At 37.6% G+C, this 19,427-nt stretch overlaps 1 protein-coding gene across 2 annotated transcripts; it reads left to right on the top strand.

Moving 5' to 3' along the window:
- Nucleotides 1–820: 820 nt before the first annotated feature.
- On the top strand, nucleotides 821–15,778 carry pde6c (phosphodiesterase 6C, cGMP-specific, cone, alpha prime). 2 transcript variants are annotated; one of them, XM_028029610.1, is made up of 22 exons: nucleotides 821–1,321; nucleotides 3,429–3,581; nucleotides 4,316–4,405; nucleotides 4,545–4,685; nucleotides 4,773–4,847; nucleotides 5,512–5,576; nucleotides 6,015–6,081; nucleotides 6,796–6,843; nucleotides 6,967–7,116; nucleotides 7,197–7,340; nucleotides 7,694–7,759; nucleotides 8,252–8,407; nucleotides 9,876–9,983; nucleotides 10,072–10,181; nucleotides 10,264–10,351; nucleotides 10,441–10,541; nucleotides 10,905–11,012; nucleotides 11,170–11,233; nucleotides 11,475–11,549; nucleotides 11,677–11,760; nucleotides 12,791–12,944; nucleotides 13,038–15,778. In XM_028029610.1, the coding sequence occupies exons 1-22, from the start codon at nucleotides 854–856 to the stop codon at nucleotides 13,082–13,084; spliced, it is 2,562 nt and encodes an 853-aa protein (XP_027885411.1). In that variant the 5' UTR covers nucleotides 821–853; the 3' UTR covers nucleotides 13,085–15,778. The 2 variants fall into 2 exon arrangements, with proteins under 2 accessions (XP_027885411.1, XP_027885410.1); XM_028029609.1 differs by having other exon boundaries at nucleotides 12,791–15,778.
- Nucleotides 15,779–19,427: the final 3,649 nt, after the last annotated feature.

Below are 19,427 nucleotides of genomic sequence, written 5' to 3'. Positions count from 1 at the left end.
GCATTCCTTAAGAAGCCTCTGAAGAATTAACAGTTTTTTTCCCCATTATTTGCGAGAAGAAAAATAAAATAGCATAATCCTTTTTTGCTTCCCTCCCATTTCATATTTAAGCACTGCTTTCTGTTTGGTCTTTCATTAAATCCCCATAAAATCAATCATAATGTGTAGTTGCAACATGGCAAACCATGAAAAGGTTTTATGGATTGGTGTCTCCGCCATAGTAAAAGGTAAAAAGGTGTGGGGACTTCCTGGCCTGTAATCCCCTCTGCTATAACTGGATGCCTAAGCTTCCTCGAGGAGAAAGCTATTTGTTGGACAATAATATCAGTCTAATAACATTCTACCCTTAACATGGACTTGAATTCTAACCTAAACCCATGTCTGCAGCATGTTTTCTCTGTTCACTCCGTCTATCTTTTCTCAACATGTCAGAGGGGTGTTGATAACAATCTGTCCGGTTATAGCTCAGGTGTTCAGCCAGGCATTTTACCTGCCAACATCTCACTCTCCCTCATGGGCTTGGTAGGATTGGCCCATGTGAAATGATCAGCGTTGGGATTTGCAGGTTAAGGATGCTTAAAGCTGGGGTTTTAATGTCCTGACGTCACGTTAATTAGTGGCCAGTTTGATCCTTTCAGCCTCTAAGCTGCACTCTCCCCTGTACTGTCTGCCGGTGGATACGGGACGCGTCCACGGAGGAGGATGCACGTCCGTTCAAAGGGACGCTGTTAGACCCATTCAAACAGCAAGAACGCGGCTTGCGTCTCAGCTTCCACCGTTTCTTTTCAAGTGATGCTTTGGTAAAAAAGAGGAATCACACGAAGAGGACACAAGTAAAAGCACCAAAAACAAAATGGCAGATAAGGACAGCGTGGAGAAATACTTGGAGAACAACCCGCAGTTCGCCAAAGAGTACTTCGATAAGAAGTTGCGTGCCGAGGCCCTGAGCGCCGCTTTCTCCGAGCCCCTCGACATCAAGGACACAGCCTCGTTTAAGGATGTTAACTCGGTGCAGGAGGCCGCCATCATCTTCGAGCTGCTCCAGGAGCTCCAGAAGCAGACGACCATCGAGAAGAACCTCCACAAGGTGCTGCAGAGAACCGCTCTCATCTTGCAGGCCGACAGGGTCAGCTACTACATCTGCCGCTCCAGAAACGGAATCCCCGAGCTCGCAACCTGCCTCTTCGACGTGACCCCGACCTCCAAATACGAGGCCAACCTGGTGAACCCGCAGAGTGAGATCGTGATCCCCACTGACATGGGAATAGTGGGCTACACAGCCACTTCCAAAAAGCCCCAAAACGTTCCGGACATTACCAAGGTGAGACGGTGCGAGGAGACTAAAAATCTTTTTTTTTAATTTTTTTTTTAATGCTTATTGCTCATGCAAGGTCAACGTTTCATAAATCAATCAGTGACTTTGGAAAGTTCTCAAAATGCATGAGGATTTAGACAAAATCTTCACAGTTACAATAATGTAACTGTTTCATGGCATAAAACAAATTGTAAATAATACCAAAGAAGATATCTAATTTATGAGAGACCTCAAAAATTATAGTGCAACTTTTGCACAATAAAAAAATGACAAAAGAATAATAATAAAGCAAACTTTAAAAAAATGTTTTATACAGAAATTATTTTCAGCCTTTCTTTTCTTAAACCCTGTGTTCATAAAACCACATTTATAATGATTGCATAATAATTATATAACTAATGCATTATGCTTTTGCAGTCATGTATTTATCATAAACGCAACAGAGACATGCATTTTGAACTTTTATGAAGCCAGAAATGTTTCTACAGGAGTAAGGGGTCAGCACCTCTGTTAAAAAAGGAGCTGGTTGTTCAGGTGATGACCTAATCTATCCCTTAATAAGAAGAACGATTTGTACTTGCATAGGAAATCACCAGATACAGATACTATATGTGTGGGAGTATTTAAACAGACTCCCACACATTTACAAGTGTTGATTTGAGAAAAAAGTAATTGCTATTATCTTTTAATCTTTCCGAAAACTGCATGTACTCTCAGTAGCTAAGCCTGAGTCACATTTGTTTACATTCTCTGTATGTTTTTTCCAGCCTGTCTATAGATAATTTTAGCCTCACTTACATAAGAAGATTCCTGGGATCTCGCTTTGAAAGTCAGTTAAAGAATTATGCAGTAAACTGAAGCCAAGTCCAGATCTGGTCCAAGATTGTACGTGGCCTAAATCAAACTAAATCAAACCTGATCTGGGCCCCCACCACCAGTTGGGCCCGTCACCGACCGACCACACAGCACCTGCTTTTAAATATCCAGAATTTTGAATTCCCAGTCCCAAGATTTTGGGGCATAATAGTTAGCCAAAATTTAATAACGGACCTAAATACAGAATGTGCCTCGTTTATGCCTTAAAATATATATTTCATGTTAATTATTAAGCAAGTAGCAGAAAATAAATCATAAAATCTAGGTTATTTCTCTAATTTCCCATTTGGTCTGGTACTTGTATTTACAGTGCAGCATTTCAACAAAAGCTAAAAAATGTAATAAATAATAATAACTAGAAAAAGGGGACAATTTATGTGGTTGGGCTTATAAACATACTTTGAAAACAATACATTGACCAAAATTTACAAGTATTCTGTTTCATAATAAATGTAATTTTAAATGTTGAACTATCACTTAAGCATGAAAAATCAAGCAATCTGGCAAAATCCTTGAACTGCAAATAAAATTTGTATTGTTTAAATTGTTGCAAAATTTTTCCTTTATTATTCTTTCTGTTAGTTTTATTTTATAATTAATTTATCTACTATTTTTATTTTCTATGTTAATTGACTTATTTATTTAGTGATTTATCCATTTATTTATTTATTTATTCAATTAATTTCTATTGCCCTGTTTAGGACAAGAACTTATTTGTTAGTCTGAAATTCTTAATCTGGACTTATAAATACAAATTACTTTAATCTTTAATAAATTGTGTTTATTTTATTGTTTTAATAGAGTATATAGGATTTGACAGGCCACAAGCCAAAGGTTAGAATTTTGCAGTTTGGAAAAAATATACATAAATGAGCTTAGTAGGCAATTTCATCTTAGAAATCAATTTTGTCATACATTTTAAAGCATCATAATTAATGCCATGATATTTTCCTACAAGATTTTTATTGCTTAAAGCAGCAAATTAATTGTCAGATTTCTGTGGTTAAAAATGTTTTATTCACCAGATTTCTTCATTCTGTGTTTCAGTTACAGATAGTATTATTCTTCCATTTAGATTATTATCGTAAATTTCGTAGGTTTTGAACTGCACAAACCCCCCCCCCCCAAAAAAAACTGAAAGTGTGACTGTTGGTGCTGCTTGGAAATAGCTTTTTAATTTTTGATGTGTCTGAATATAATTCAAGCTTTTCTATTACCCTCTGCCCCCTCAATCCAGAATACAAAGTTCTGCGACTTTGTGGATAAACAAACTGGATACAAGACCAAATGCATAATGTCCTACCCCATGGTTGCTGACAAAGACTGCCTTGGAGTCATCATGGTGCTTAACAAAATAGGAGCTGATGCATTCACGCCAGAGGATGAGAAGGTAAGACCATTACATCCATGCTTATCCTGGCTGAGAAAGGTGGAATGTTGCTACAGATCCTTCTGACCCTGAGTGCTTTGAATTCTAGATGCTCATGAATTTTAAACCGTATAATACATCCTTCTCGTTCTGTAACATGCATTTCATTCTCATTATTGTCGTCTGGCTGAGAGTTAAAAACTGTATTCAGTTCAGTAAAATGTTAAAGTGGATAAAAATTACTTGTGTGATTATGAGGCACAAAAAGCCCTCTCATTATGCTGGAAGGAGCCGATCAGACCAGACAGGTTTGGTGTGCATGCTTTTAAGCATTCAGTCGGAGAAAAAAAAGCTTTTTTTCTGCAGGCTGGATTAGAATATTTCACCTTTATGTCTAAAGTCACAAAATAAAACCCATCTCAGCCAGAATGAATGGCTCAGATGGGAACAATGTTGTTTGCTTGAACAGTTCTGGTGAATTCTCAGTTGAATTATTGATAAGTTATTTCCTTTCGAATATGTTGATTTGTTTAAAATATAGATTGGTAGCATTTTAGAAAAACATGCTGCACCACTTGACCTTGCATTATTCATAAGTATCAGATTTTATCACCCTGCCAAGAATTACAAAGTGTTTTAACTATCCATACAGATCAGTATTTGCTTGGCTGAGGTATCTTTTTTTGTTATTATTATTCCAAGTGTCCTAAATCTTTATCTGTGTTTAAATATCTGTCATCTGTTTTGGTCCACAGCTTTTCCATAAGTACATGACTTTTGCTCAAGTCATTTCTCTGCAGTATCACACAGCCTACATGTTCAATGTGGAGTCCAGGAGGAGTCAGGTAAACAACTCCTGCAAAATACAGTACTTCATGGAAACTTGAATAAGTTTACTAGATCGCAAGTTCTGTCCAGAATGCAGCTTCTATGGTGTTAAAAATCACATAAACAGCATATTTTGGGGGATATGTTTGGCTCCAGGTGCTGCTCTGGTCTGCCAGCAAAGTTTTTGAAGAGTTGACAGACATTGAGAGGCAATTCCACAAAGCTCTCTACACCGTGAGGACCTACCTGCAATCTGAGCGTTACTCAGTGGGGCTGTTGGACATGACTAAAGAAAAGGTTGGCATAGAGAACACTGCTTATTTATAATTTATTTGATTGATTTGCTGGATCACCTACAGTCTTTTTCTGTGTTTCCTTCTGCAGGAATTTTATGACGAGTGGCCTGTGAAACTAGGAGATGTGGAACCCTATAAAGGACCAAAAACACCGGATGGCAGGGTGACAAATTCCCTTTTCCCTGCATAAACTCCTATTTTTCTTATGAAACCTTTAAACCATGTGTTAGAGATTTTTTGGTATTATCATTATATTCTTACTTTAGTTTACATTCAGCCTATAGATCATTGTGATTTTCTGTTTAAAGTGTTCTCTTCCTTACGTGTGTATGGAGGTCACTACTGTCTGTTCAACTTTACGAGAAATAGATAACACTAAGTTTCTCAGACCTTAAATCCTTTTAAAGAACACCTCTTAATTTAGTAACTACCTGTGAACAGTCGTATTTTGTTTTCTTGACAGTACTGACCGAGATTTGAACCGAGCTCAGACCTTTGATCAGATATCACATCTGGAACTCGGTTGTTAGATGTTTGGGTTAGAAGCTTTACGACCTCTGTTGTTTTTCCTGACTGCCCCCTTGCCTGTTTTTCTCTGACAATAAAAACAGGAGCTTTTGTGAGGGCAGGTCAGAACGCTCTGTGGATTGTTTGGAGGAAGAATTGGCAGAGCCTTCCCTTTTGCAAAAGCTCCACGTAAAATTCATATACGTTGTCTGTGGTTCTTTCTTTTATTTAGGTTCGAAAGGAAAATACCTATCACCATGTAATTGTTTTTGCTTAAAAATGATGGGTAATTTCTAAAAGTTTTTTCTCCTTTCTTGCAGGAAATCAACTTTTATAAGATCATTGACTACCTCCTTGAAGCCAAAGAAGAAATTAAAGTCATACCGTGAGCAGCCACATCCAATCCAATATCTATCTATCTATCTATCTATCTATCTATCTATCTATCTATCTATCTATCTATCTGTCTATCTGTCTATCTGTCTGTCTGTCTGTCTGTCTGTCTGGCTGTCTGTCTGTCTGTCTGTCTGTCTGTCTGTCTGTCTGTCTGTCTATCTATCTATCTATATACAGTATATATATATATATATATATATATATATATATATATATATATATACACATAGCCCTTTCCATAATAAAAAATTCCCATAATGCTTTGAATATTTTATTTTCTAACATGACATAATTCCTTCCCCTCTTCTCTGTTATCTGTTTTTGCTAAATTGTGGTGGATCCTTGTTTCGCCTTGTTTGTCACACTTCCAGTTTCTAAGCTTGAAATATGAAAGTTTGGTGGTTTAACAGGTTTCTTTTTTCCCCAGAGGTCCACCTGCAGATCACTGGGCTCTGGTCAGCGGACTGCCGACTTATGTGGCAGAAAACGGCTTTGTAAGTCAGTTTAATCAAAGCAAACAAAAAAACCTGATTGTTCATTTTCTGTTAAAGAGAATCAAAAAATTGTGGTCCCAGCTGTCTACATTTAGCTGTAAAAAAAACCTATTAAAATATTGTTTTGGCATTGTTTTTGTTCTCTTAGTTTTTGAAATATATTCATCATTGTATAGCAATATTTTCCCTTCCAATACTGTGAACATTCCTAATAAGCAAACATAAATTTGTGTGAAAAAGTGTGACAAAGTAAGACATCCTTTGAAAATTTGTATTGTGTTTGAAATGGGCTGATTGCTCAAACATCCCACAGCTGAAATTGCGGAGTGGAAGAAATATTGAAACACTGATTTCAGTGACAGGAACATGTTCACAAGTTATGATTAGTAATATTAAATAATAGGATGCCTTGACTTTTTCATCAGTTTGGAATCACATTTCTGTTGATATCTTTTTCTGATTAAGAAAAAAAAAGGATAGCTGAAGATTTCTTTTGAAAGAACTGAATATCTATGTAGGTCTTTGAATTTTCAAATGATTGCATAAAAGCTATTTCAAGTCAAGTAAATGAATTTGTATAGCACATTTCATCAGGAAGGCAATTCGATGTGTTTGATGACAAACTTAGACACTAACCTTTTCACTACATACATACTGTATATACATACATACAAGAACCAGCTATAATAAGTGTTTTCATCTTGTTGCCCACAGATTTGCAACATGATGAACGTTGCTGCAGATGACTACTTCACTTTCCAGGTACGCAGGGCCAAACTGAACAACAGATGCTCAGCTCTTTTGTCTATTTCGCAGAAGTCTGTCACAGATTTCTGGTAAAGAGGACAAAAGTCTTGGTTTTACTGTAATCTCTGCGCTTTACAGAAAGAGGCAGTGGATGAGTCGGGTTTCGTCATCAAGAACGTCCTGTCGCTGCCCATCGTCAACAAGAAGGAAGAAATTGTGGGCGTCGCCACCTTCTTCAACAGAAAGGATGGCAAACCGTTTGACGAGTATGACGAGCAGATCACCGAGGTAAGGATTCTGTTAGTGTTCACCTTCAGTTTTCTCTTGTTTGGATGGGGTCCTTATCCTTTTCTCTTTGTTTGAACTAGGCCCTGACACAGTTCCTGGGGTGGTCGGTGTTGAACTGTGACACCTACGACAAGCTGAACCGTATGGAATGGAGGAAAGACATTGCCCAGGAGATGCTCATGTACCAAACCAAATGCACCTCGGACGAGATGCAGTCCATTCTGGTCTGTATCAACGTGGTTTTCTTTGACATTTACCTCCATAAGCATCCGTTTCTGTCTGTCCTCGCATTTACTCGAGAAGCAATTGCCGCAGTAATTTATAGGAAAGCTCCAAGACTAGCTTTTTGAAAAAACAATTTCGCATCAGAAGCTTTAAAGGACTATAAAAAGGTCAGGATTATTACACGTCCGCCTAGCAACTAACATTAAAAAAAAATGACACAAGGGCTTATACATGGCTTTGAGCATTTTCATCAAGTGAATAAGGAGAGAACCGTGCTTTAAAGGTCTCTTAATCGACACGGCATGTTGATAAAAAGAACATAAATGTCATGTGAAATGTTTTTTATAACCAGAACACCAAGGAGAAGTTTGATGCTGAGCCTGAAGACTGTGACCAGAAGGAGATGTACAAATTACTGGTATGTGTCATTTTATCACAAGATATTACAGTGGAAACCAGATGTTTATAGACAAATTACCTTTTTTTTCTCATTAGTCAGATTAAATATTTGCTGTTTTCTATTTGTTAAATCTTATAATAATGAGATTTTTATTATTATTATTATTATTATTATTATTATTATTATTATTATTATTATTATTTTCTTTAGTGTCAGAAGGTTAAATTCACTGAGATTCCAATGCCTTTAAACAATTTGGTAATCTCTTGGCTTTTTAAGCCAAGAAATTATTGCATTGATGATTTAACGCATTAAATCATCAGCAATAAAAGAAGTAAGAAAAATAAAAAGAAGAGAAATGAAAAAAATAACTGTGTGCTTTATACAGTGTATGAAATATTACTTCTTTAATTGATATCAAAGAAGTCTTTTGTATTTCCATCAAAATCAAATCCGACTTTCTCTAATGAAGTATTCGTTGTGTGAGCTGCGTTGTGTGTTTCTGTTCAGAGGGCAAATTGCCCACCTGCCGACAACGTGGACGGAGAAAATCTGTACAACTTCGGCTTCAGCGACTTCCCCGTCACAGAGCACGGCCTCATTAAAGCTGGCATCCGCATATTCTTTGAGCTTGGGGTGGTCGAAAAGTTTAAAGTTCCCCCAGAAGTGAGTCACCCAGTCTGACACCTTTTTTTTTCTTTTCTTTTTTTTCACGACGAAGCAGCTCTAACAAGGTGCTTAGAGATGCTTTCCAGAAAAGGAGTGTTTGATTCTGAAATGCAGTTTCTGAAGGGAAGTTCTGACCTATAGCTGTGTGAAAAGGCCTCGTTACTATTCCCAACACGTCTGAATTTTGACTATGTCTTTATTTGTTGAGATCTCTACAAGATAAATCATTGTTGATGTTTCCTTGTATACTTACTTTATTATATTAAACAACTATAGTAGGGATGGGCTGGTTTAGGCTTCTCAAAATCTTTTAGAAAAAAATCCCAAGCCAAAACAAAACAACAAGGCAATTGTTACAGTAGAGATGTGCATAACTAAGTTCATTGGTGGTTTATCAAGTATATGAGCTGGCTTGTTAGTTGGGCTATCTGCTGTGGTAACCACCCTTCACTTAAATGTTTAAGAGATATGTTGCTAATACCTCAGCAGCTATAATTTTAAAGTGTTACTTTAATGAGAGTGATGGGTTTCGCTTCCTTAACTCCCGTCCTCCCGTCCTCAGTGCCTTTGCTGCATGACTTTTCTTCTCTCTGCCACCTTCGTGTCAGATTACTATCAAATGAAGACCAGTAGTGCTGAAAATAAGCTTTAAAAAATATAAAAACAGAAGACATAAAAACACAAATAAGACATGTGACAGAATGATTGCTAAGTTTACTTATTTATCTGTTTTCAGCCCCTTTTATTAAACTTTAGTGTGGGTTGCGGGGTCAGCACTAAAACTGCAGCCTCTGTTTGTGTTTCCTCAAGAACGTAAATCCTTACCTCAACTCTGAGATTTCTAAAAGGCTGCCAACATTTCAGAATCCAGGATAATCTATACCAGACAGAGGTAGAAATCTCAAAAGGATTAAACAAAGCTACTTTGCTGTACTCCACACAGCCTTCCCATCATCTGCTTGCTCTCTCTTGCTCTTTGGCAGCCGGAATGAACCACAGAAATGTCACGAAATGCTGCAGAAAGTAGTTTATTCCCTAAATAGATTCTTAGATTTCAGTGTCTCTGATTTTCCTTTTAAACGCCCCACTGATAATGATATTTGGCAAATTTGAGGTTTCTTCCCTCAGTAATAACTCCTAATCTGAAGAGGGTGGTTGTCACCAATTTATATTAATATAAATTGTTTGATATCCAAAAACTGATTTCATGGTGCTACTCTACTTTGAGCTATAGAACAGTATGATGAAAAACATTAACAGTATCTATGCCATAACTTTAAAAGTTTGACCCATGCCTACTTTACTGTAAACCTTTAAAAAAAAAGAAAGAAACTAAAGCAGGAGAAGATCTACCTTCTAGGAGAATTTTTACTTTCTTTGTTTTACTCTAAAGTAAATTTGAACCTTTGATCAGTCAATAGATCTTGACTGAATATGCAGTAATAAACCTCTTTTGTTTTCTCAGACTCTGACTAGGTGGATGTATACTGTGAGAAAGGGTTACCGTGCCATTACATACCACAACTGGAGGCATGGCTTCAATGTAGGCCACACCATGTTCTGTCTACTGCAGGTGATGCCATTTGTATTTTGCTATAAATCTCTTCACATTCCTGAAGCTCTATTTCTGATCTACACACACACATATTCTTGATTTGCAGACAGGGAGACTGAGGAAGTACTACTCAGATCTAGATGCCTTCGCCATGGTGGCTGCGGCTTTCTGCCACGATATCGACCACAGAGGAACAAATAACCTCTACCAGACAAAGCAAGTTAAAAAAACCCTTTTGTTATTATGACCAAAGTTGAACAGTTTTCTCATGATAGCTGTTTTTTTTTCTAATCCTTAGGAGTGCATCTCCTCTGGCCAAACTTCATGGCTCCTCCATTATGGAGAGACACCATTTGGAATACAGCAAGACACTCATGGGAGAGGAGGTGAATAGATGGATTAAAAATAAAAATACTGACTAATATTGTTCTTGGTGTCGTACTGATTACCGTATTTTGTCTTTCATCCATTGTAGACTTTGAACATCTTCTGCAATCTGCAGAAGCGTCAGTTTGAGACTGTGCAGCACTTGTTCGATGTTTGCATTATTGCCACTGATCTGGCCCTTTACTTCAAGTAGGTTCTACACACTTTTATTTACAAAAGTACACTACTTCCAAGACTGAAATTGCATTTTTTTTAATATCAGAGTTGCTTTTATTAATGCAATGTTATGGTGTTTATGGCAATATCTTTCTTTCTTTCTTTCTTTCTTTCTTTCTTTCTTTCTTTCTCTCTCTCTTTCTTTCTATTACTTTATCTCCTTCATCTTCTTTTATTGTTTCCATATGCATTTTATTATCAGTTGTTTTTCTATTTATGTTTTTGCTAGAATTAAGATACATAATCACCCTTCAGCATTGTATAGGGAAGGATGCCTTATACTGTATATTCATAATAATAATGGTTTTTTTATCTCATCTATTTGTCTGCGTGCAGGAAGAGAACCATGTTCCAAAACATTGTGAATGCCACAGAACCAATGGCAGATGAAAAAGAGGCCATCGCCCACATTTCTAACAACCCCATCAGGAAGGAAATTATCATGTACGCAACTTTTTTTTATGGCAGCAAACAGACAAAAAAAGTTTCTGCCTGTTTCAACCGTGAAAAACCTTCTGACACAGCGGGCCGCTAAAACATCATATTCATCACAGCCAGGATGTCGCCTTGCTTTGACTGACTGTCTGTTTCTCACCTCCAGGGCCATGATGATGACAGGCTGCGACTTGTCAGCCATCACCAAACCCTGGGAGGTGCAGAGCAAGGTGAGCCTTGAAGTGAAGTTTGCTAGCAAATAATAATTAGCTTTTTTTTTCTTCTATCATGCCTAATTTTTTTCAGGCTATTTGAGTTGGAAGGTCAGGATTAAACTGCTTATTTAATTGATGGGGGAAGGCTGAAAATGGCCCTGAAAAGGCTGCATTTAGAGTCAGATGTGTTCATTTCATATCGTTTTCATTTCGCTCCGTCAAGCTTTGTTCCTTCTGAGTGTCGCTGTTTCTGCAGGTGGCTCTGATGGTTGCAGCTGAATTCTGGGAACAGGGCGATTTGGAAAGAAACGTTTTGGACCAGCAGCCAATTGTAAGTTCAGCCTCCCTCCGGTGTCATCCATGCTTCCCTTTCCATTTCTTTTATAGTGCTCATTTGGGGGGTTTTTTCACATGAAAACTTCTTTGTCTCTCTCTTTCTTTCTCCCTTCTTCTCTTAGCCCATGATGGACAGAAACTGTGCAGAACAGCTACCCAAGATGCAATGTGGTTTCATCGACTTTGTGTGCTCATTTGTGTACAAGGTAAGCTGTTTCTCATACTCCACTGCTTCTCCGCTTCTCTTAAGAAAGACTGTAAAAAGATGAAACGATAAAGATAGATGTTAGGACTCAAAAGAAAATTGATTTGCAGCAGAGAGTGTGTTTGCTTGAATCTAAATCCACTCCGAGTGATAAGGCTTTAAGATGTACTCTGCAGCTATTTTGCAATTTATGTCAGCAGCTTTTGAAAGTTAGTGTGTGATTTTTGAGTTTAAACATTCTCTAATAAGCACAGTAAGTACTTGTAAAGCATATTTGTAGCTCAAGCAGTCTTACAAAACGTTTCTACATGATAAAAACAATTGGCATCAAGTTCAATCATTTCTCATTCAGAGGTATATTGGCTTGTAAACATACTGGTAACCCTTTTTATATCTTTTTACATTTTAATATTTTCTGGCATTTTTCAAATTGCAACCAGACATAAGGTGATAACTGTAAAGTAGAATGAAAACTATAGTATTTAAAATGTGTACAAATATAAACCTGAGAAACATAACGTAACATTTCTATTATCAAAGCTACTATTTCAGGTATTAAATCAGGTGTCTAGTTACAAACTTTTGAAGCTTATGCTTTTACTTACAATCCCAATAAAATACAATAAGGTCAGCGGCTGTGAAATAATTCGTGCTACTTTTTTAAGACGCTGTGAACCATCTATCAATCAAAATTGTCTATATGACTGAAGGTAGCCAGTGAGTTCAATAATTTCTCATGCAGGCCTATTATTAGCTTCAGAGAGATGTTTTTAAGCTTTCATCTATCCGAGATGGCGTGAAAAGATGCAGGCTGTGAACTTGTAGAACAACAATAGCAAGCTCCTTCTCAGCCCATGCTGATATTTTGATGAGCGCTCACACAGCGTGGGGCCTGCTGTCCCCGTGGACCGGCGCCGCAACACTTACACCTGATCGCTGCCGTGCGTGAAGCATTCGGCCTTTGAAGATGCTCTCTAAAGAGGGCCCAAGACAAGAATAACCCTCATCTGTTGTTCTTTGTGTTTGCCCAGGAGTTCTCCAGGTTCCACAAAGAGATCACACCCATGTTCGACGGTCTGAACAATAACAGGGCACACTGGAACGAGCTGGCTGAGGTGTACAATGCAAAGATGAAGGCCATTGAAGATGAAAAGAAGAAGCTGGAAGAGGAGGAAGCCAAGAAAGGTATAAAAGTTAAACAAGGATTGCATTGTAGTAATTTGAGACCAAGAAGTACAACATTTTTAATATGTTTTTTCTTTTTCTTTTTTCGTTTAGCTGGTGGTGGTGAGGGAGGGAAGTCGAAGACCTGCACCATCTGTTAGGCTTCTCTGTTTCATGGATCTGGACTCAAATGGACTGACTAGGACTGATATACACATCTCTAGTCTTAAAGTCATCCTCAAAGCCATCAGTTTTTGGAGTTTGTCCTCTGAACTAAGCTAGTTCTCTCTGGTCTGGCTGCGGATGCGGCACCCCGGTTTGGTCCAGTTGTTTCCTGCTAGTCCAGAGTAGTTAGCGCCGATCTGGATTGCATGAACTGATCTCCAAGCAGGGAGGAAGAATTGGAGCCGGAAGTAACAGTGGGACTCTGCACAGAGAAGATCTTATCGAGAAGGAATGTGTGAAACTTCTTCCTCCCTTTGTTTTGAACAGCGACCGAAAACATGCAAACTCACTATATAATTTTATGTAAGATTTTTTGTTTTTTGGCATGCTTGAAATCATGTTGCGATAAATTTAGCTGCTCCCCGCGCTGAGATTCAAATCTTTTAATGTAGACAGTTAAATAGGTCATTGTTGAGCTATGCCAAAGCAATAGCATTCAGTGTCCCTTTGGCAATCATAAGCACAATGTATAATCATACTTTAAGCTGCACAATGCACATGGCTGCTGCTGTTTTAGCAGCCAAACCACAGAGAGAGTGAGGGCCAACTGGGAGGATAAAGACTTTTCAAATGTAGTGATGGGGACCCGTTAAAGGCGCTGATAAAGAAATATGAATTTATTCCCTTCAGCACATAAAGAGCATCTGATGGCTCTGTTCATGCTGTAAAGGCGATAGGCACAGGGAGCAATGGCGCCAAAACAATTAGGAAAGACAATGTCTTTCCTTCAAAGGGACTAATGAGTCGTCTGAACGTATGCTCATTTTAATATGCTATTCATCTATACATTTATTTTTTTTCTAGATTATGGGTTTTTGTACATCAACTGTCTTCAACTTGAGATGAGCTTTGATAGAGGCTGTTCTGAAATGATGCAGAGCTGTGTTATGATGCAAAGTGTACAGTTTGTCTTGCAAAAATATTCACACCTCTGGTTCATTTTTAGCTTTTTGTCACTTTATAGCCAAGAACACAAATGTGTTTAATGGGGATTTTAAGACAGAAACCAACACAAAACGGTGCTTGATTGTAAAAAAGAAGAACTACAATATGAGTAAAATTCAGAGTATGCAGAATGCAGGTATTTTGGGGTTTGTCTCTACTACCTTTAGGCTTCTGGAAACTTTGTCCAGTCTTATTTGCAAAACAGCTCAATGTCAGTACGACTGGACGGAGAAAATCTGCAAACATTAATCTATCTACTGGAAGGTGAACCCTTTCAAAAGTCTCGTATTTTGCAGCCGTAAGCCAGTTTTCTTCCCGGATTGCCATGTATTTAGCTTCAGCCATCTTCCAATCAACTCCAACCAGCTTTCCTGTCCCTGCTAAAGAAAACCCCACAGCATGCTGCTCCCACCACCGTGTATCACAGTGGGGATGTGGTGTTCAGGATGTTGTGGTGTTGGCCTTTCAACGGAATCTCTCACATAAACTTCAGCTCATAACTCCTCCAGAGTTACAGAAGGCCTATAAATAACTTGTGTATGGATCATTTTTACTACTTAAGTGACTTCTGAAGGCAGTTGATCAAACTGGATTTTATTTAGGGGTATGAAAGTAAATTTTTGGCTGTATTGTGACAAAATGTGATGAAACTCAATAGGTGTGAATTCTTCTCCATGTTACTGTATGTCTTTGAGAACTTTAAGATCACTTGTAAACTAATTGTTTTATTTCAAACTTATTCCATGCTGAAGCTCATCTATTCTCATGCTATCATCTGTATACACTTTGCTACATAGATATAACTTTTGAATTGTATGAACCTGTTTATGAGAGAAGCATAAAAAGCTGCAAGAGCAACCCCTGCTCCTTCACGAGTCAAACAGATCAACAGTTCTGCTTCTCCTTTAAGAAGCTTTAACAGGATTTGATTGCCAGCCAGTGTTTGAGATCCACACAGCTTTGGACTTTAAATACCCGTCTTATACAGGAGCTTTATCGTATCCAAGTGAAAACGGCCTACGCTTGTAAAGATCCAAACTATTGGTTCATTGATTGTGTGACTGTTGGGGGCAAAGTTTTCCACTTCCCTCCCTGACCAACTTTGTGTAAATCAATATGTTTCTTTGTAAACTAGCCGACCTGGTCATGCGCCTGAGGTCACAGTGCAACGTCAGCATACCTCCTGTTCCACGAGGTAAAAAGTGAGCAGTGGCTCTTAGCGTCCTGTTACGCAACGTCATCTCCTCTAATCAAAGAGGCATTAATCAGGGGCATTTAATCCCATCAGCACAGCTTTGCGTCTACTTGGAAACTCCTTGTTTGCTGCCTGAGGTGAAGTGAAGAGCTGTTATAATTATTCGAGCCCGAGAGCTTTGATGATTCCACTATGAATTTACAGCGCTGACTTTGGTGCAAACCTATTATAAGAATGCTCCAGTTCCGTCTAAAAGGGATAAAAGTCTTCCCTGCTTTTTCTTTGAATGTTATTGAGAGATCTGAAAAAAAATGCACTGTATGCTACTTTGTACTTATTCTAAGAATTGTCATTACGACGCTAGAGTTCTGTCTTTGAATGTATAAAATGACATCAAATGTATGTACAAGTCATGAAATGTAATATCTGTAAGCAAATGTAGGAAGGAGGTTTAAAAAATAAAGAGTAACTCATTTCTCATTATGAAAAATGGCTCTGGCACAAAGGTGAAGCGTTATCTGGAGTCGTGCAGGCACCAACTTGAGCATTCTCCCTCCCCCTCCGGGTTTAGCAGGGGCTGGGATGGCGCTCCTTCTTAGTCATATATCGTGCAGGATCTTAAAGTCTCCAAAGGAGGATGAGCCTATGGGGGGGAAAGAGGATCAGTGGATTGATTCTGATCCCTGTCTGATTCACTGCTGCTGCTGCTTGGGTCTGTTTTCAGCATATTCTGCATGCAGGAAGCTCGAAATTTTGTGCTGCTTTGTCATCTTTTAACAAGGTTTATGAACTGCAAAAATATTTAGCCTTTAAAATGAAGGATGCCTCTTAGACATAATCTCACAAGATGGAAGAAGCTTAAAAGGTTTCATTTTACAGGATCTTCGTCTGACTGTTTAATCAATATGACAGTTTTCTCCCCAATTTAGGCAAGAGTGAGATTTCCTTTTATTAAGTAAATACAGAGTAGTATTTACACTACTCTGTCAAAAGAACAACATTTTTCTCTGCTTAAATTAAGATGTAGGACCTAGACACAGGAATGAGACACAGTTTGATTGTTTTCAGCAAAAAATACCACAAATTGCACTGTATTATAGTATTTCCAAAATGATTTTAAGCCAAAGTATTGTTGTTGCATGCTAGCAATAGTTTTAACAGGGTTACCTTAAAGGGCTTTTATCGTCATTTTAAAAACTTCGCCTTTTGAATGTGTCAGGGCTTTTAGCTTATACTTATATCCACTAACAAAAATAGTGAAATACAGTAGGGATGACAGTACTTTAGAACACCAAACTTGGGAGTCAGTGAATAACACAATGTTCACTCAAGACGAAAATAATGGCAAAGTCTCCAGCTTGATTTTAAGTTCATGAGGTAGTTATGTGGCAGCTTATTTGGCGAGGTGAAAGAAGCTAGGAAAAATGTCTAGCTTTCTAGCTAGACATACCTAATTGTAAAGCCGTAGTGTGACCTTACAAACTTGCACACTATGGAGGGATTTAAAAGCGTGCCCTGATAAGCTACAACTGCCTGTAATTTACCTGAAAGGCAGATGACAACTGGGACAAAAAATTTATTTGAGAACATTAAAATTCTGTCAGAATTTAAGCAGATGTTGCCATTTTTGCTCCCCTTCTGACCAGCATTGTTTCCCTTATGTTTACCAGTATGTGCCAGCCACTTACCGGAAATATTTTATATTTTTCTTTGTCATTTTCTCAACAGTTTTAACTCATGTTTTGGTTTAATGACTCTATAGTTCTGTACTTATCAAAATTTGATTCCAAGCGATGTGACCATTAGTTAGTTTCTTGTTTGACCCTAGAAAGTGATTTCAAGCCAAGTGGCAACAATTTTCATATTTTTTTTCTACTGTCAATCAGCTGACATTTTTTGTCAGTTTATTCTATGATTTTTGCGAGTGATTTACAGACAGCACCAGTACATACCCAATAGTTTCATTCATATATAGTCGTACCTTCCCGTTTTAGTGGGCTTGACACAAATGGGTGTTTTAAAAATTCATTTTCATATGCTTTTGATTTATTAATGTTTCATAACCTCAAGATATTTAAATATTCTGGCTCTAAAATAAGCTTATATACACAATTTAAAAAGAATGATGGAATACGCTCCTTTAATTTTTACTCCTTTACTGGTGTTTTTTCTAAGTATAAGAGTAGTCTTCTTCTAGCCCTGTGATTGACAGTGCAAAGCAACAAGTTGGGGAAGGGCATGGACCGTATCATTCTCTATACTTTAAACCAACACGAGTCCCTGTTTGAAAAGCAAGGTAGAAAGGGAAAAGATAGGTAGCATCAAAGAGGTAAAGTAATTGTATTTATTTAAGATATGGCACATAATCTTCTAACAGCCCCATGCAGTTTCCTTTTTAGTGAGCCGACCACTTCTGCATGCCCTTGGACTGAGGGATGTTTGAAGCTAATCCGCAGCCTACTTGTTGACTGAAATAAATAGAAAGCTTAACTTTTTCTGGGATTTTCTATGTGCTTATTTCTCTCATGTTTATAGTTCTTTACAAAATGTTCCATTCGTAAGCATTTTTCTTCCTGGTGAACAGTTAAAAGACAACTAGCTTTCAATGATTTTGTCATTTCTGGTCATTAAGAAAAGCTCTGCTTTTGGTTGTCATGTGCTCCATATTAAGTATCTTAGCTCTCATGACTTGTTTGCAAAGTCACAAACGAATTTGATCTTTTTTCTTTATGTTTGCAAACATCTGACAGTGAATTTTGAGGGAGCAGAATTTAAAAAAAATGTCTCATTATTTTATGAAGTTCCTGCTGCACAGAAAAACATTGAGTCAAGAGAATACATCCTCCTAAAGTTCTTTTGAAGTCAAACAAGTTTTGATTTGCCTTTTTAGCAATCCCGTGTGTTGTCCTTTTAGAAACTTTTCTTGGTTTTTAAAAACCTCAACTTTCTCTTGATGTTCGTTTAAATGTCATCTCCTACATATGGAGGAAACAGCTACATAAAAACCTGTGCCATTATCATATTGCTGTTCCCATGTGTTATGCATGTCAAGTATTTTAATCTATACAGTGTTAGTAAGCTGCTTAAATGAGCCCATCATTTCTGATTTCAAGGATTTGTTTATAACTGCAGATACAAGAGAACAGCTTCAAACCCGAGTGTCATTACAATACATTCAGATTTTAGCGACACATTCTCTAATAGCGTAGGTACATCACACAGTGAGCTGGCAGTCAAGTAATAGTTGTATAATCCCATTTTTTATTTACTTTTTTTATCTCAACAGGAAGTCCAATAAAATACTTCATAACACACCTGAAAATAGCTGTCAAATTGTTATAAATCATCTGGCAGCAATGCCTCATTTTAAAGTGCAGTTTATATTTTTTATGAACTAGAGGGCATCCAGGTAGGTCACGTATCAAACATGTGCCACGCCACTGGAAAGTTCAGAGTCTAAAACAAGGACTTTTATGTCACCATAAGCCCACAGACCAAAGTGGCCTGAAGTCTGATTATAGTCTTAATCCATTCAAACTTTTTAATTTCAACAATGTTTTAATTAAATGAGTTACATTATTTATTATTTATGTAGATATTTAATTTCCCTTTGGGATCAATAAAGTGTTTTTGAATTGAGTTTGTTTTGTTTGATTTCACATCTGTATTCAGCATGATCAGATCAGGCAAAACTGATGTTAGTGCCAGGCGTTGAAGAGGCGCTAAATTGTAAACGACGACTAAAATTTCCTGGGTTTTATCACCAGCTTCAGAAGACTAAATATTTCACGGCAATTTCCCTCACATTTCTGCTCTGTCAGATTTTCAAGTTTTTTTGTGTGTAAGCTTTAGCTCATATAAATCTACATACATACGTGCGTTTCAAAGTGAATTGAATACTGTGGTTATAACGTGACAAAATGTTGAAAAATATGAGTGAAAGCTATCAAAAATAATGGGGTGTGAATACTTTTACAAAACAGCTACTTTTATCATGCCTCTAAGCAGTATGCTATCCAGCCATCATCATCCTATGAGCCACACAGCCTCAAACCACTTCCAATTATTCTCATCATGATGGTGCGGAGAGTGAAGCACAAAGGAAGCCGAGATATGTAAACAGAAAACTGACATGGAGA

This window comes from Xiphophorus couchianus, chromosome 10, assembly GCF_001444195.1.
Source record: "Xiphophorus couchianus chromosome 10, X_couchianus-1.0, whole genome shotgun sequence".
Lineage (NCBI taxonomy): Eukaryota > Metazoa > Chordata > Actinopteri > Cyprinodontiformes > Poeciliidae > Xiphophorus > Xiphophorus couchianus.
This window is presented reverse-complemented; position numbering and strand designations above follow the sequence as displayed.

Excerpts from the sequence above, each read along its gene's own strand:
- pde6c (XM_028029609.1), top strand. The coding sequence starts at position 854 with ATGGCAGATAAGGACAGCGTGGAGAAATACTTGGAGAACAACCCGCAG. Across the intron at positions 10,542-10,904 it reads GATCTGGCCCTTTACTTCAA|GAAGAGAACCATGTTCCAAA; the intron begins GTAGGTTCTACA and ends GTCTGCGTGCAG. Across the intron at positions 11,234-11,474 it reads CCTGGGAGGTGCAGAGCAAG|GTGGCTCTGATGGTTGCAGC; the intron begins GTGAGCCTTGAA and ends CTGTTTCTGCAG.